The following is a 17074-nucleotide window of genomic DNA, read 5'->3' on the forward strand; positions in this document are numbered from 1 at the left end:
TTCTTATCTTTATCTCGATAATCTTGATGTTGGTTATCATTGGATTTTTCAAGAGAGCTAAGTTTTTTGCCCAACAAAATTGACAAATATTAAAGGGGAGTATAAAGTAATTTAACTTTTTTATAAAAAAAAAAATTATCAGAAAAGCAATTTTTTTTATTTTTTTTGGAAAAGTATTTTTTTTATTTTTTATTTTTGGAAAGGGGCCTCAATATCATTTATTAACTCAAATTAGAATCCAGGTACAAGGCTTCAACAGCTGGTGGAGGATCTTCCTTCATCCAAACAAGCTCATTTGCTACTAGTCTAGCATGTTTAGCCAAAACGTGAGCCACGTTATTTGCACTACGTCGCACACAGCTCACCATTACTGAGTTAAGACCAGCTAACAGACACCAAATATCCTCATAGATCAAACCAAGCTGAGAATAAGTCTCCTGCTGAACCTGAGTAATAGTCTTCATCACAGCAGCATTATCTCCCTCAATAATTAGGTCCGTAAAGCCAGTATCTACTGCAACCTCAAGGGCCTTGCGACATGCTAATGCCTCCACCTCTTCACTATCAATAACAGCTCCTCCCTTTGCCGAAATAGCCACCATCACTTGTCCTTTATCATTACGGATAACTGCTCCATAACCCGAACCATCGCCACCTTCAAATATAGCCCCATCAAAGTTCAGTTTGTATTGCAAACACGGCGGAGGCTGCCATGCCTGAGTGACTACACCTGGGCTAGACCCGGTTACAACAAGATGGTCCATAGCATCACAGTACTCTTTAAGATAGTCCATCGCACGCTGGTTTAACCGAGAAGGATGATGAAGGACACCCCCACGTGATACAGCATTTCTTTGTTGCCAAATCTGCCAGCATGTAACCCAAAAAAGATCAACTTCTTCTGCCGTTTTCTTCACCATTAACTCCTCTACCAGATGCCTAAAATCATGAAAACCGTCCCACATTTTTGGAAACAAACAACACTCCCTGCCCAGACATCTTGTGCAACCCCACAACCCCATAGAGCATGTAATACTGTCTCCTCATCTCTCTAACAAAAAATGCAAGTTGCATTCTCAATTACTCGCCTACAAAGCAGATTATCAGTGTTGGCAATGTATTCTGACTAGCTCTCCAAGCAAAAACTTTTATTTTGTTTGGAACATTGGCTTTCCATATCTTACTCCGAATTGGGTTTGGCACCCTCTGTGACGAACACTCCCCAATCCTCCCAATCCTCCAACTCCAGTTGCTTAGCCATGTGATAGCCCAACTTCACCGAATATTTACCATTCCTAGTATGGATCCATACAATTAAATCTTGCACCACAGAGGCGGAGCCAGGGGGGGTCGAGAGGGGGCCACTGCCCCCCCTAGCCCACCCCAAATTTTTTTTTTTTTTTTTTGATACTATCATTTTATTTTCAGTTTTGAAGGTGAGAACAGTTGGTTTTTTTTTTTTTTTTTAATTGACTCGTTTTGGTTGCTGATGAAGTTGTGAAAAATGAAATATATGTATATATATTTTATACTTGTTTTCCTAATCATTAATGGAACAAAATCACCTTAGCTACTTAACATATTTGTTGTTTCTATTTTTTTTTTCTTTTTAAATACATAAGATATATGTGCATAAAATGCATATATCTTATACATGTTTTGCCCCCCCTCAACTCAAATTCTAGCTCCGCCACTGTTGCACCAGTCTCCTTCTCAAAGGGATTTTTACTAATAGTATTACTTTTCGTGTGGACCAACAAAGGCTTGTGGTGGTGGGCCGTAAATAAAAAATGACGCAAACTTAGCATAAAATAAAAAAAGACGTAGAATTAGGGTTGAATTAAATAATCGAACACGTGTGACGTTTTTATATTTATATATAGTGGGGTAGGGAGAGACTATAAAAGGATTCTATTGCACACTTGGTTCTCTTCCTCCACAAGGAAACCCTCACTCCACTCGCTCAGATCATTGCAACGTAGGTAGTAGAGAATAGAGGCAGGTTGCAATGGCTTGGCGTGGGTAGGTTTCGGATTGTGTTTATTTGATTGATTCAACATCGCTTCAAAACTCATAACTCCTCTTCCCTTCTCTCACTCTCACTCTTTTTTTGGGTCCAATATATGAATTTTGAATTCTTATTTTTCTGTAGAATCTTTAAAATTTTCTCGACAATCGCTTCTGGTAAGAACAATCTCCCGGAGGAGAAGATGGATTTTGAAGAGGAAACGGGAGATAGGGTTTTGAATGATGAGGTAGAGCTTGGTGATGAAGAAGGTGAAGAGGTAATGGATTTATTATTTTTTTTCACCTTAAATTTTAAGCCCAAACTCAGAGGCTGAGGCTAAAGAATTTATCATTTGTAGCCAAAATCTGCGGTTTAGTGTATTGTAGAAAGATTGATTATAGATTCACATTTATGAGGGCCGGTTACATGTTTATCTTGCTAACCTACACTAGTAAGCTTACAATTACCTACACTGGCAAGCTTATATAAGATGATTGCATGATTGGTGATTGATCTTATATTGCAGAGCGGTCTTCGTGCTTAGTTCAGAATGCATTATCCTACTGAAAAATGTATAAATAAATTAATAAAAACTGGAACTGCATATCTCCACCTAAAACTGGAATTTCCTGTGCCTTGAATCTTTAAGTTCTTCCGGTTTTCCGTTGAACAATTATCTGACCGTGCTGACATCAAGAATAAATATGTGGCTGTACAGTTCTTCAAGGAAAGATGGTGCAGTGCCTAAAAACTGTCAGAACAGGCAGTGGTGGCTCCAGAATTTTTATTTAAGAGGGTCAATAATGGCAAAGTCATGAATTTATTGGCGGGGTAGGCGAGAGTAAAAACTAAAATGGTTATTTGTTGTTGTTGTTTTGGTATATGTAACTTTCACGTTATATACAACACAACTATATTGTACAATAATTTAAAAAAACTAATTATACATTTTTATCAAATTAATAATAACTTATTCCCCCTCAAAAAAAAAAAAAAACTTATTATATAATTTATATTTATAAGCTATATCAATTGAATAAAAAAATATTAAATAAATAAGAATAGTAAGACACTTAGGAGTAGGGCTGGGGAGTAAGTGTGAAACTAAGAAAAATAATACTCCAGTAATAAAATTTTGCTTTTGAAGTGTATAGTTTTTTAAATATGCATGTTGTCACTCTCTTGGAATTAGAGTAAAATCTAAAAGATTTCTTAGACTTGCAAATGTGTAGTGCATTTATCAAAATACTTGATCGGACATAGAGAAAAACTAAAAAAGCATAAATACAAATCCAACATAGAGAAAAACTAAGGATCATGTTTAAACTTATTACAATTGGTTTAACAAAAAATTTAAAGTTAGGGTGTTCAAATTTTTATTGTAGAGGTCAAAAAAAATTATATATAATTTTTTTTTTTTAGGACCAGGTCAGGGGGCCATTTGAACCCCCTAGGTTGGTCTTGGAGCCACCCCTGAGAACAGCTAACCCTCTAAAACTTATGGGAACAGCTATCCCTCTTGTACAAATTGGTGGTGTCGACAAGGTAAATAGATGGCTAATTGGTTTGATTAATCTCAGATCTGAGTTATATTGTTTTCTGGAAGAATGAAGATATATAAAGAAGGTAATCTACATATTGATAGCATGCTGGTGTATTCCTGCCCTGCACGCTGATTGTTTTAATATCTCCAATTTAATAATGGGTTCTGCTTTATTGGCATCTCATCATGCCCAAAGTGCATGGGAGTCTTGGTGGAAAGGATTCGAGTTGCAGGGTTAGCAAGGGTTATGCTTTATTTTCAACTCTAGTAGAAATTGTTTGATTAGAAATTTTATTTTTGTATCATTGATTTTTTCTTTGGTTTCTATGCAGTTTGATTTTATGCAAATTTATTTAATTTCTCCTTTAGAATTAAGCAAGCTATTTTGTTGCAGGTTTTGGCCTTACCACTTCCACATTTACCATTTTTTCCAGGATTCCACAGGCCAGTTCAAGTTAAGGTATGTCAGGCTTCTTTATTAAGAATAAGTTGCTCTTTGAATCCTTGTTTTAGTTTCCTGGTATATCTCATATTCTAGTGAGGTCCATTTTCTAAGCTGCTGTTGTTGCAATGTTCATAAAACTTGATTGTACATCATCTGAAGCTTATAATAGATGTTTTCTCTGACTTGTATATAATTGTATCAAATTTTTCTATAGAAAAGGGACTTATAAGTTGGAACTGTTGGTTCTCTAATGCATTTAATACCATACATGCAGGATCCTAAATTATTAGCAGCTTTGCAAGAAAGCTATGCACGGCATGCCCCATATGTTGGCGCTTTTCTTGTTAAAGATGAGCCAGGGACTGATCCTAGTTTAGTACTGGTTCTAAAGCAGAGAAAAACATATATGATTTAAAAGGAAAAGAGTTATTGAATCGTCTTTATGAAGTTGGTATACATGCTAAGGTAACTTGTTGGTTGGAATTTTTAGAAGGTTAGATTTATTCACCTGAAATATATGTATTAGAAAAACCTATATCCGTGATTATTCTGTTTAAAACTTATTTTAATGTACCAGATTTTAGGAATCCGAGGAGACCGAGTGGTCCTTGTCGCACTTGGACGAATTCGAATCATGGAGATGGTGAGTACGAAGGAATGATAGTCACTACAAATTTCTATGTTGATGGCTCAGGCGCTTTTACAGAAATTTTAATGAGCTGATGAAAACATTTCAAGTCTTGGATGAAGTCACCCTGTCATCCATATGATTATTATTTTTTTAATATATAATTATATCCTTAAGCTTTTCTTTCTGTTTTTGTTTTTGTTGGTATAATATGTGAATATTTTCTGAACTTCTCCAAAAAAAGAGAGAGGGGGGGGGGGGGGGGGGGGGGGGAAGGGTGCCTACCAATCACCTCAAGTGGGAGCCTTGTGTACTATGTACGACCTTTTATGTGAATGTGTTCTGAACTGAATAATATATTATCTTTTGTACAGGTTGACAAGGAACCTCTTACTGTAAAAGTTGGTCATCTCAAGGCAAGCTGTCTATATTATGTATTTTTTCCCAATGGAATGATCATTTGTAGGGGTTAAAAGTTTAATTCACATTTTTATCTTTCATTTTAGTGGAATATATTCTATATTGCAGGATAAACCATATAACAAGGATGATGATGTCATTAAGGCAACATCATTTGAGGTTAAATCTACCCTAAGTGATGTTCTCAATACTCGTTCCTATTTGAAACGCACTTGTACTAAGGTTTGTTCCTTATTTTCTGGTTTGGCTTTAAGGGTCCTTTTTTATGTTGTATGCTTATAAGCTTCACCATTGATCTTTTCCTTTTATGACTGTAAGAAAGGTTGTATTTATTATCAGTTTGTACCATTTATCATAGTTCCATACAGTTGTATTGTTACATTTTGCTTCCATGGCTTCTCTTCTTCTTTTCCATCCAAATGCTGCTATTTTTGGCTCCTAGGCTATGGTGCCTTTTGCTTTATTCCCTCAGTGGCTTTATAAATTCCAAAATTTTGACCAAATCCAACCTTTGTAATAACTCTATTGCCAGTCTACATATAAAGGAAGAAGGAAGAAATGGAAGAGGAAAATGTAGGTAAAGTATAGGTAAGTTTGGTGGAGGGTTAATGATTTTATTTACTAAAATGATAAAATCGCGTTGGCAATCCTGGATTTGATTAAAATAATAAAAAGGACAAAATCATCTCTCTCACCCTCTCTGATAAAATAGATGAAAACTGTAACCTCCATTAAATATGATAATTCAAAATTTTTCTATCTAATATAATCTTTAATGCTTAAACTATTTCATATAGCGCTTCTCTATTTTAGCATCCAGGAAAAAGCACTTGTGGAGACTGTAAGCGACTTTAACCAAGTGAGGATATAATCATCCTCCCTCCTCAATGCAGTCTGACAATGTTGCATTTCAAGTATACAATCCTGAAAGCCACAACACTCAATCTACTTTCATCAGCTTGCATAACAATGTAGCTAATAAGTAATGACACAAACCAACAAATATATATTCTACAGTGCTAGTTGTCCTTCTTTAAGTAATCACTTCCTTGATTGATATTTTGGTTGAAATTTCTATGCTTCTTAAGACCTGCTGATTATGTTCTCACTGTCTTTTACCCTAACATAAAAGGAGCTGGAGGATGAGGTTGAGATTTCAATCCCTTCTGGTGAAGGGCTCATATATATATATATAGAGAGAGAGAGAGAGAGAGAGAGAGTTGCATGACAGTACCAATTATGTCCACTTTGCCGCAGAATCTACCATTTATGCTCTGTCAAAGAACATTTTAATTAAAGACTAATCGTATCCTCATTTGCTAGAGCTTAAGGATTTAAAAAGAAGATATGGGGCCACCTACCTAGTTTGTTCAAAGCAACTTTATAATAAGAATTATACGTATCAATTATATTTGCTTTTGACCTATCAAAAAAAGAAAAAGAAAAAAAAGACTATATTTGCTTTTGCTATCAATGTAACAACCTGTATTTATTTATTTATTTATTTTTTTTTTTTTGTGTGTGTGTGTGTGTTAAGTAATGGAATTTTTTTTTCAAATCATTGACACCCAAGTATACAAGAAGGATACATTTGGGGACCAAACACAAATCATTAAGAACTGTTTTTGCTCCCGATTCCTGATTTTGGCTGCTTTTAGGGGTTTTTACAGGACTGGATTGGTGCTCGATGCCTGGTTGAACTGATTCAATTGGCCAGTCCGGTCCGGTTTTTAAACCATGCAAAATACAAGCATCCATCAAATCATAAATGTTAAGTTGTTTATTTTGATGTATTTGTATTGGCTTTATTTCGTGCCGAATTTACATTTAATTATGTTATTTTGATGCATTTTCTAGGGGGATTACGTGTACTTTAGTTATGGTATTTGAGCCTAGTCAAAGATAGTTGAAGCTGTTGAGGGCGGGGTTGCAACCTGCTTGCAACCTGTCTGCTACAAAGCTTGCCTGCGAAGCTGCCTCATGTCTCAAGAAAGGGGGAGTTTAGTTTGATGTCACGACTTACTTGATAACAAGATTCTAGCTCCTTATTCTTACATGTAGCCAGCTCATTTGGTATCAACACACATCCTTCCACTCTATACCAATAATCTCCAGAAACTAGAGAAAAACCCTAGAAGAGAAGATTGAGAGTGATTGTGAGAGCTTATTTATTGTGCTCATCCTTTCTAGAGAGAGAAAACCCATTGTTCAGTGAGGGAACCCGTAGCTTTCTCCTCTTTCACTCTCACCATGTTTACATCTTTGAGAGGAGATTCTTACCTTTAGTACCTCTATCATATATAAGTGTCAGGGAGTTGTTGGTAGTTGGGAATCTTTGGAGGTTCAATCCACAAATCCAAGTTTCACTTGGTGGCTAGTGGTGGGTTGCTCAACTGGGATTGCTCTTTAGAAGAAAGGACTTGGTGAAGTTGGATGTTAGCAGGAGCTTGGAGGGCTCAAGTACATAGGGAGATTTAGGTTTGGAGGGTCTACTTCAAACTTGTACTACATCTGTTCTATAGTGGATTTCCTACTGGTAGTAGTGGATTTCCTACTGGTAGAGTTGGCAGAGAGGTTTTTAATCGGGGGCTCTAGTTTCCTCTTTGATAACACGTCTCAGTGTTGCACCTTTCATTTTCCGCACTATATATTGCTTTATTGCTTTACATTGTTTATTGTCATCCATGGATTGTGAAATTGGTTAATGACTTATATTGGACCTTATTGTTAGTCAGGAGTAAAAGTGATTAATCCCTAAAATTGGGTTTATAGGGGTCTATATATTTGCTACGTTGTGTTAGCAATAGTTTCAATAAGCCTTTAAATCTGTTGTAGAAGCTGAATGATTTGCTTTCTGCTTTTAACTCAATCAGTTCCATATTGAATTGGTAATTGCTTCTGAATAACTGAAGTAAAATAAAGCTCTTATTTTATTGGCTCCATTTGTGGGCCATTTGTCAAGATCTTCAAAAGCTAATACTTGTATGACGGAGAAAGATCCCCCTCCCCCCTTCTTTTTCTTTGTTTTGGCCAAGAATGCGCTGTGTCTTAGTAATATTTTTGCAACAATGACTGATGTAGCCTGATACTGTTATATGTAAACATCTTTGCATATTGATATAATTTGTCACTGCAGTTTGTATTCAATTCTATCACATTGCTTTGATAATTTGGATGTCCTAACTTCTCCCTTTTCTCTTCAAAATGATCTGCAGTGTATTGATAATTCTGAGTTTCCAAGGTTAGCGGATCTTGGAGCTGTGATATCTGGTGCAAAAAATTTACAGTGCCAGCAAGTGCTTGAAGAGCTAGATGTACGTTGAAATTGACACATTTTTGTTTTAGTTACTGATCTTGAAGAGTCTGGTCTTAAAACGGAGTATATTTTGGAAACATTCCCAAACAGGTGTTTGTACATTGCAAAAGATGTGAACGTCCAAAACCTTTTGCTTTTTAGCATCCATAAAACATGCGCTTTTAAATCCTTGAATTTGAGATTGCTTCATCCAAACTGCTTTTGTAACTCTATGTTATTTGCTCATTCAGGTGTATAAACGTTTAAAACTTACGCTTGAATTATTGAAGAAATCTATGGAAATCAGCAAGATTCCGGTACTTAATTCCATTTTTTTATGAATTGCTAATGTATATTAGAATCAATTGCAAAAGAAATTAAAGCAAAGATTAGTGGTGAGCAGCGCCGCTAATCGTTGAATGAACAATTTAAGGCCATAAAGAAGGTATTTTGGCCCACTATCATATGTCTATGCATATACGTGTATGTATCTTAGTTCTTATTATATTCACATTGCTGCATCTTTGGAGATTATTAATTTGCTCTGTTTGAACCTTGGTCCACCTTCTAATTTTCCTGGCTTGTCTTGATGCAGGAATTGGTTTTGGAGACAGATTCCAAAACAACACTTTCTGGTTAGTTCTGTTTTTCTATTCTTTGGAGTAGTAAGCAGTTTGTTTACCAATCCAAAAGGAATATTTGTTAACTTAGACAGAATGTCCACTGGGAACTGAAAACTATATATTCAAGGCTTGGCATGGTTAGTTCCGTTAGGAAGTATTTGTAGAAAATGAAGGTCGTACTTTGTTCTAGTCGGATGATTTTAACTCCTTATCTGAATCAGGAGCTATATCTGTGCGATATTTTAATGAGAAGTGCTATGTTGATCAATTTTGTAATTGTTTATTTCATCATTTTGAATAGCAGCAAAATTTAGGGAGAGGCTTGAAGGAAACAGGGATCGGATCCCACTTCATGTTTTGCAAGTTATAAACGAAGAGCTTTCAAAGCTGCAGCAGTTTGGAGCCAGTTCAATTGAATTTAATGAAACTCATAACTATCTAGATTGGTTGACTGCTCTTCCTTGGGGAATTTATAGGTCTGTTGACTTGCTAAAATTAGTTGTCATTTAACTTTTAATGAATAATAATAATCCTTAAAATGCTTTTGAGATTTCAAAGTTTCATAACGTTTTTTGTATTGCCTTCTAAAACAGATTTTATTATAATATGAGAATAAATGTTAATTCTATTTTTCATTACCAAATGCAGTGATGAGAACTTTGATGTCTTTCGGGCAAAAAAAATTCTTGATGAAGACAATTATGGTTTAGCTGATGTGAAGGAAAGAATATTGGAATTCATAGCTGTTGGAAAACACAGAGGAACTACACAAGGTTGGTATAGATTTCTTCTCTTATGATTGTTTCTAGAACTTACCTATCTAAAAAATGATTGTTTCTAGATCTTAATGTAAGAGTTTTAAGTGTCTCCCTATTGCCGCCAATGAGTTATATAGCTCAAATGGCACGCAAATAATGGTTTTTGTGTCCTTTTTATGACCTCATATATTTAGCAAACATATGATACTTCATACTTCTCATAATGTAATGGTCATTTTCAAAATAATACAAATGTTAGTGATGGTATTACTTTCTCGTCTCTTATTTGTGGTTCAAGCATGGTTTTAAAAACCAGACTGGACTAAGCGGTTCGACCAGGAACAAGACGCTAATCCGGCTAGGTAAATTACATAAAAAAGCAAGAATAACCAGAAACCGGGATGGCTCAACCAGTTATGATCCAGCTCCCTTAAAACATCAACACTACACCATTTTGGCCAAAACAGTGGCATTTTCTGCGTCGTTTGTGTCATTAAATCGGTGTCCTCTCTTTCTATCTCTTCTTTGATCTCTTTGAAACTAAGGCCTAAGCCTCTGTAATGGCATGGTTTAGTGACGACTGCCTTGTAAGTTGTAATTGAGAGAGAGAGAGAGAGAGCAAATGAATCAAGAAAGAGAGGGCTGTAAGTTTTTTTTTTTTGGTGGGGGGGGGGAACTTGTAAGCTGCAACTAATTAAGGGCAACCAAAAACGTGTTCTCAAGGCTGATTGGCATGGAATTGGGACTAAATGCATGACAGCCATGGTGAGAGAGTAAATGAGAAAATTGAGACAAACCAACAGATGAGATAAAAATATTTTTTTTTGATAAGTAATAAGATATATTGAAAAAAAAAAAAAAAAAAAAGGAACACCCAAGTGCACCGGAAGTGAACATGGGAAAGGAAATCAAGTACAAAAATTGCAAGAGTCTAGGAAAACAATAAAAGAAGGGAAAGATTTATTTTGCAAAGCAAACAACCAATCCCTTAAAGTTCTAAAAAAGAGAAGCTTGAGATCCGGAATAGATCTCTCAGAATCTTCAAAACATCTACTATTCCGCTCCCTCCAAAGGCACCACAATAAGCAATGAGGAATGATAGACCAAATAAAACCATTTCGATGACGACCAAAACTGCCTTGCCAACATCGCAGCAGCCCCAACACAGAGTGAGGCATAACCCAAGAAACTCCAAAAAGACCCAAAACCATAGACCAAAGATCCGAAGCAAAAGGACAATGAAGGAATAGATGGTCAATCGATTCACCATTTCTCTTACACATGTAGCACCAATCCAAAATCCATATCTTCCTTTTACGTAAATTGTCAATCGTCAAGCATTTCCCTAAGGCAGCAGTCCAAACAAAGAAAGCAACTCTAGAGGGAATCTTCTGCTTCCAAATACTTTTCCAAGGAAATCCAAGGATGGCGGAGCCAGCCAAAATTCTATAGTAATCACTAACCAAGAAACCCTTAACTTTGCTAGGAATCCAACACATTTTATCCTCACCTAGCCCCCTTATAGAAGAACCATAAATGGTTTCCAAGAAATCAGACATAGCCTCTAGATCCCGAGCATGGACACCCCTAATGAATCTCACATCCCAAAAGCGGACACCATTGGTGGACATCAAAAGCTCAGTCACACTGGCATCCTTATTCCTACAAAATCTGAACAAGTCCGGATATCTAACAGCAAGAGAAGTCTCTCCACACCACCGGTCCTGCCAAAACTTCACTCTAGACCCATCACCAATATCATATAGAATATGGCAAGAGAAGGAAGGCCATCCCTGATGGATATTTTTCCATAAACCAACACCATAAGGGCCACTCACAACTCTGGTACACCAGCCCCCCCACATACATCCATATTTTATCTCTATCACTTGCCTCCAAAGGGCATCTTCCTCAATCCCAAATCTCCAAAGCCACTTCCCAAGCAAAGCTTCATTGAAGAGTCTTATCTTCCTTATCCCTAAGCCACCCGAAGAAATAGGAGAACAAACAGTAGCCCATTTAACCAAATGAATTTTAGGATCATCTCCAAAACTGCCCCATAAAAAATTCCGCTAGAGCCTCTCAATTCGGTTAGCCACACTAGCAGGAATAGGAAAAAGAGATAGAAAATAAGTGGGTAAATTAGAAAGAGTGCTTTTGATTAAGGTGACTCTACCTCCCTTGGATAAGTATAAGCGTTTCCAACCCGCCAATCTCCTCTCCATTTTCTCCAGAATTGGATTCCAAATAGTCTTATCCTTGAATTTAGCACCCAAAGGAAGACCAAGATATTTCATTGGGAGAGAGCCCTGCTTGCAGCCAAGAACAACCAAGAAAAGGTCTATATGATTGACTACCCCATTTGGCAGCCATTTGGCTTTGGCTTTGGCCTTTTCTTTTTATTTAAATTGATTGGTAAAAAAAAACAAACATATGATATTTTTATTAAAATAAAAAAATCATTTGTATATTAACTTTTAACTTTTTAGTCACTAGCATCTAATTTAACACCATTTTATTTTAGAATTAATATCTACAAGAAAAACATATCAATCATGTTAAGTTGAAGGGGACTCCAATTAAATTATTTAATTTTAATTACGTTGTAAAATGATAAAAGAAATAAATGTCATCATATTGTTATTATTTTTGTAATATTAATTTCTTACCCATTTTATATAAGCTATGAAAACTCATTTGAAATTGTTTATATTTGTTTGGATATATTTAATAAATAATATGATGAGTCACTACTTATTTTTATAATTTTAAAATTATTAATTAAATTATTTATGATGTCACCTGTTTGACTACTGGTTAGACCAAAAAACCGAGAACTACTCCCTTTTTTGGTTCTTGCATAGGTCCAGTTTTTAAAACCATGAGTTCAAGGGTGATTTATTGTGTGGATAGAGCCAAGAAAAAAAAAAAGAAATTACCTTGTTTTGATTTGTTAGGTCACTCCTAGGCATAAGATGTTCTTTTCATCAGGCTCATTGCTTTGTCATTCCCGCTCCATTTCTTAAGTATCAATTACACTAGATTCTACTGATTGGCTGGTAGCATTCCTTTATTTTAGTCGTTTTAAGGTTGTGAGTGTGTGTTGCATATTTCTGTAAATCGAAGGTAGTATATCAAAACTGATATTTTTTTCTAATGCATCATAGGAAGAATATTATGTTTCTCTGGCCCACCTGGGGTAGGCAAAATGAGCATAGGTCGTTCAATTGCGCGTGCCTTGAATCGTAAGTTCTACTCGATCTCTGTTGGAGGATTGACTAACATTGCCGAAATCAAGGTAATTAAACATTTTATTTATATTAAGACAAAAATAAATATGTGGCTGTAGTGTGCCATTATGCTTGTTGTGTATCGTTAATTCCTAAGCTTATTTTCAGGGGCATTTTCGAGTCAATGTTAGTTCCACACCAGGAAAGATGGTGCAGTGCCTAAAAACTGTGGGAACAGCTAACCCTCTTGTTTTAATTGATGGGGTCGACAAGGTAAAGTGATGGCTAATTGGCTTGATTAATCTCAGATCTGAGCTATTTTGTTTTCGGGCTTCCTTTTATAGTACAGTATGACTAGTTTTTGACATGTTTGTTAGCACATGGATGGTCTATTATGATAACATTCAAATTATTCTTTTATTTTTATGCAAATCTGTTTGCAACAATATATTTTTTGCTCCCTTTCTATAAATAATGGAATGGTTTTAATCTTCAAATTTCTTTGTTTATGGCAGTTGGGAAGACAGCATGCTCGTGATCTAACAAGTGCAGTTTTGGATCTTCTTGATCCTGAGCAAAATGCTAAATTCGTAGATAACTATTTCTTTTTTCCAATTGACCTATCAAAGGTTAGTCATTGTGGTGATTTGGAGACATTATAGGTTGTATTTCTGCAATACTTGTCTTCTAACTAGATGTTCTTTGTTATTTTACTAAATTGGTACTATCCTTCTTACATGGACTTGGACACACGAGTATGTGGTGGCTGTATTATTGAAGTTTCTGATTTTGTTATTCTCTACCTTAATGTGAAATGAAGAGCGTGTCTTATACAGCATGCACAACATCGTAGCTTTATACAATTTATAATGTGCATGCAACAAAGGAATTGAGCGAGGAGTAGATTAGTGAACTTGTAAATTTGTGACATGTTAAGGAGTGACCTTCTCTTTGTTGTAAATTTGTTATTTGTGTAACAAGAGGACCTCATGAAGGGGAGGTGGGAGGTCACTACTTTGAATTCCCCTTCCATCTTCCACTGGGGCCAGATTTTACTAAACCAAAACAAAGTGTATGACAATAGGCATAGGTTGAAACGTATCTTGTACTCCATTTGTTCTTGGCAGGGTATCTCATACATTTTAGAGTGTCCTTTCTTAGCCAACATAGATTGTGCTGTTAGTCATAGTACCTACCTGTATATTTTGAGTTTACTTATCATTTAGATGATGTTGGGGCTGCTGAACATCTTCTTACCTGGTCTCACATTGCAGGTTCTGTTTGTGTGCACAGCAGATGTGGTGGACAATATACCCAAAGATTTCTTGTACAGAATGGAACTCATTTCTATTGCTGGATATGTTACTGATGAGAAAATGCACATTGCGAGAGACTATTTGGAGAAGAGCACACGTGAAGCATGTGGAATCAAACCCGAAGAGGTGTGTGATCTCTCTCTTTCACTCTGCCCTGCATGCATGCATGTATTCTCATTGGAAAAAATGGAATAGACACTGGATGTTTGTGTAACTTTCAAATAATAATAATAATAATAATAATAACAACAACAATGGAGCAAATTTGTTTTGTTTTATTTTTTATTCTTATTTTTTTCATTAAAAGAGAATATCTAATTTTTTTTTCCAGGTTGAAGTGACCGATGCTGCTGTTCTTTGTCTGATTGAAAAATACTGCCATGAAGCAGGAGTTCAGAATCTCCAAAAGCACATAGAAAAGATTTATCACAAGGTTTGTTAAACGCTTCGCTTTCTATTATTATTACAAAGTGGGGAACTTTATAATAGTGAGATGACCCTTAAGTGATGATGGCCCATAACTATGTAGGACACATGATTTAAAGACCATGTTTCAATTATTTGTTTTTAAATATCAAACTGGAATGAGCAATGTAATTCAAATCCCCTTCCCCTTCTGTTGCTTCTGTGTGGGCAGCACTTGCATGAGATGTTTGCAATCATACTGCTTCGTTTAAATGTATATGGATTGTCTGAAGCTTAAAACTTTCTTCTATGGACTTCCAGATAGCTCTCCAACTTGGTAGACAAGGAGTGTCATATGAACCTGCAATAGCTGACAAACCTGGGGAAGCTCTAGTGCGATGTGCTGGTGAATTGAGTAAAAAAGTAGGGTTGCACTTTTAACTTCTTTTTTTATTTTTTATTTTTTTATTTTTTTTTTTATTATTATTATTAATGTAAAAAATTGTGTTCTGACCTGAATCTGTTTTTATCCCATATGGAATAATTTTTTTTCCTTTTTGTTTTTGGTTCAATATCTGGAATTCATTATAAGAGAGCTTTGCAAACCCCCTACCTAGGAGACCTAGAAAGTTTTAAGGATATCTTAACTTATATGGTGAATGGTTTTGCAAGTCCGATGTATTTTTTATGTTTACCTGTTAAATTGCACTTTGCGACTCTTTCTACTGTGGTTAAATACCTTTGATGCTAGATTCATCTTTGATTCACATTGTTCAATCTTTGCAAACCTTTTGCAATCTCTTCCCAGGATGTGACAGATTTCAAGACAATCCAGGAAAGTGAAGCAATTGGGACTATTGAGAAAGTTGTCATTGACATATCAAACCTAGCTGATTTTGTTGGAGATCCTGTTTTCAATGCTGAGCGCATCTATGATCAGACTCCAATTGGAGTAGCTATGGGTCTTGCTTGGACTGCCATGGGGGGATCCACCCTGTACATAAAGGCCACTCAAATTGAGCAAGGAGAGGGGAAAGGGGCCCTCACTCTTCCAGGTCAACTTGGAGATGTTATGAAAGGAAGTGCTCAGCTCGCTCACATAGTTGCAAGATCAATGTTGTTTAAGAAAGAGCCTGATAACCGTTATTTTGCAAATTCCAAGCTTTATCTTCATGTTCCTTTGAGGGCCACCCCTATGGATGAGCCTAGTGCTGGTTGCACCATGATCACATCCTTGTTGTCCCTTGCCATGAAGAAGCTTGTCAAAAAGGATCTAGCAATCACTGGGGAATTTACTCTATTGGGGAAGATTCTACCAATTGGTTGGGTAAGATAAAGAAACCATTGCATGCATATTATTTCATCTGTCGTTAACATTCTACCATCCTAAATAAATTCTTTACTCACAAAACTTTTGTTGTTTTAGTTACATAATGGTTCATTTCCTTAGCGCTCTCATAACATTTTACCCAATGGGAGGGATGTTTATTCTGAAGTTTTAGTCTAGTTGTTTTATTTCATGTATATATTTAGCATAAATCTGATGTTCATGGCAAGCATGAATTTTTGTTTGTGTGGCTTTCCCAACTTTTCTGAATTCAAATTCAAAGAAAATAGCTATTACTTTAAATCATTGAATGGAGACTAGTGGGTCCTCTGGACTTCTGATCGTTTTGTGATCCATTACTGGTTGACATGCTGCAATGGTGTGCACATTTTGGTTCATCTCAGCTCACAAAACTGTCATTCCTTGTGGACAAAATCAGGTTAAGGAGAAAACTATAGCAGCCAGAAGGAATGGAGTAAAGACCATCATATTCCCTTCGGCTAACAGGAGGGATTTTGATGAACTTGCAACAAATGTGAAAGAGGGCCTTGATGTTCACTTTGTAGATGACTACAATCAGATATTCGATATAGCTTTTGGTGATGACCAGGAGACAGGAAAATAAGCTTTCCATGCCCACCAGCTTACGACTCCCTTTTTTCAAGATTTTGGGCGAGTTCTTTTCGTGACCCAAGCTAAGAACTTCCAAGTTAATCCACTCTGAACATTTCTTTGTGTAACAATGATTTCACAAGAACTTTCTACTATATACTTGCCAAATTTGTTGGTATATGTTGTCTTTTGTCCAGAATTTTTGTCTTTTTAAGCCCTGGAAATCCCCCAACACAAATGAGCTACTGTGTCATCTGGATTAGTTTCAATGTTGCAGATGTAAATTTCAGCTTGTTCTGGCTCCTTTTTTGACATCTCTTTAACATCTATTTTAGTTTTGGATTCTTTCTTTGAACCTCGTCAATGATCGTACTTAAAGTTACATATTGAGTGTCTTTGTCATTGGTGCTTCTGATGCGTAGTGCCTTTTTCTCCTTCAAATTCTGAAGTTTTAGGGATAGCCT

General features: G+C 36.0%; 1 protein-coding gene and 1 pseudogene across 1 annotated transcript; one reads left to right on the forward strand and one right to left on the reverse strand.

Moving 5' to 3' along the window:
• Nucleotides 1–221: 221 nt before the first annotated feature.
• On the reverse strand, nt 222–965 carry LOC115980879. Its single transcript, XM_031103084.1, has one exon. The coding sequence runs from the start codon at nt 963–965 to the stop codon at nt 222–224; it is 744 nt and encodes a 247-aa protein (XP_030958944.1).
• A 972-nt stretch (nt 966–1937) lies between these two features.
• LOC115981708 lies at nt 1938–17074 on the forward strand (annotated as a pseudogene).

The sequence above is a fragment of the Quercus lobata genome, chromosome 3, assembly GCF_001633185.2.
Source record: "Quercus lobata isolate SW786 chromosome 3, ValleyOak3.0 Primary Assembly, whole genome shotgun sequence".
NCBI lineage: Eukaryota > Viridiplantae > Streptophyta > Magnoliopsida > Fagales > Fagaceae > Quercus > Quercus lobata.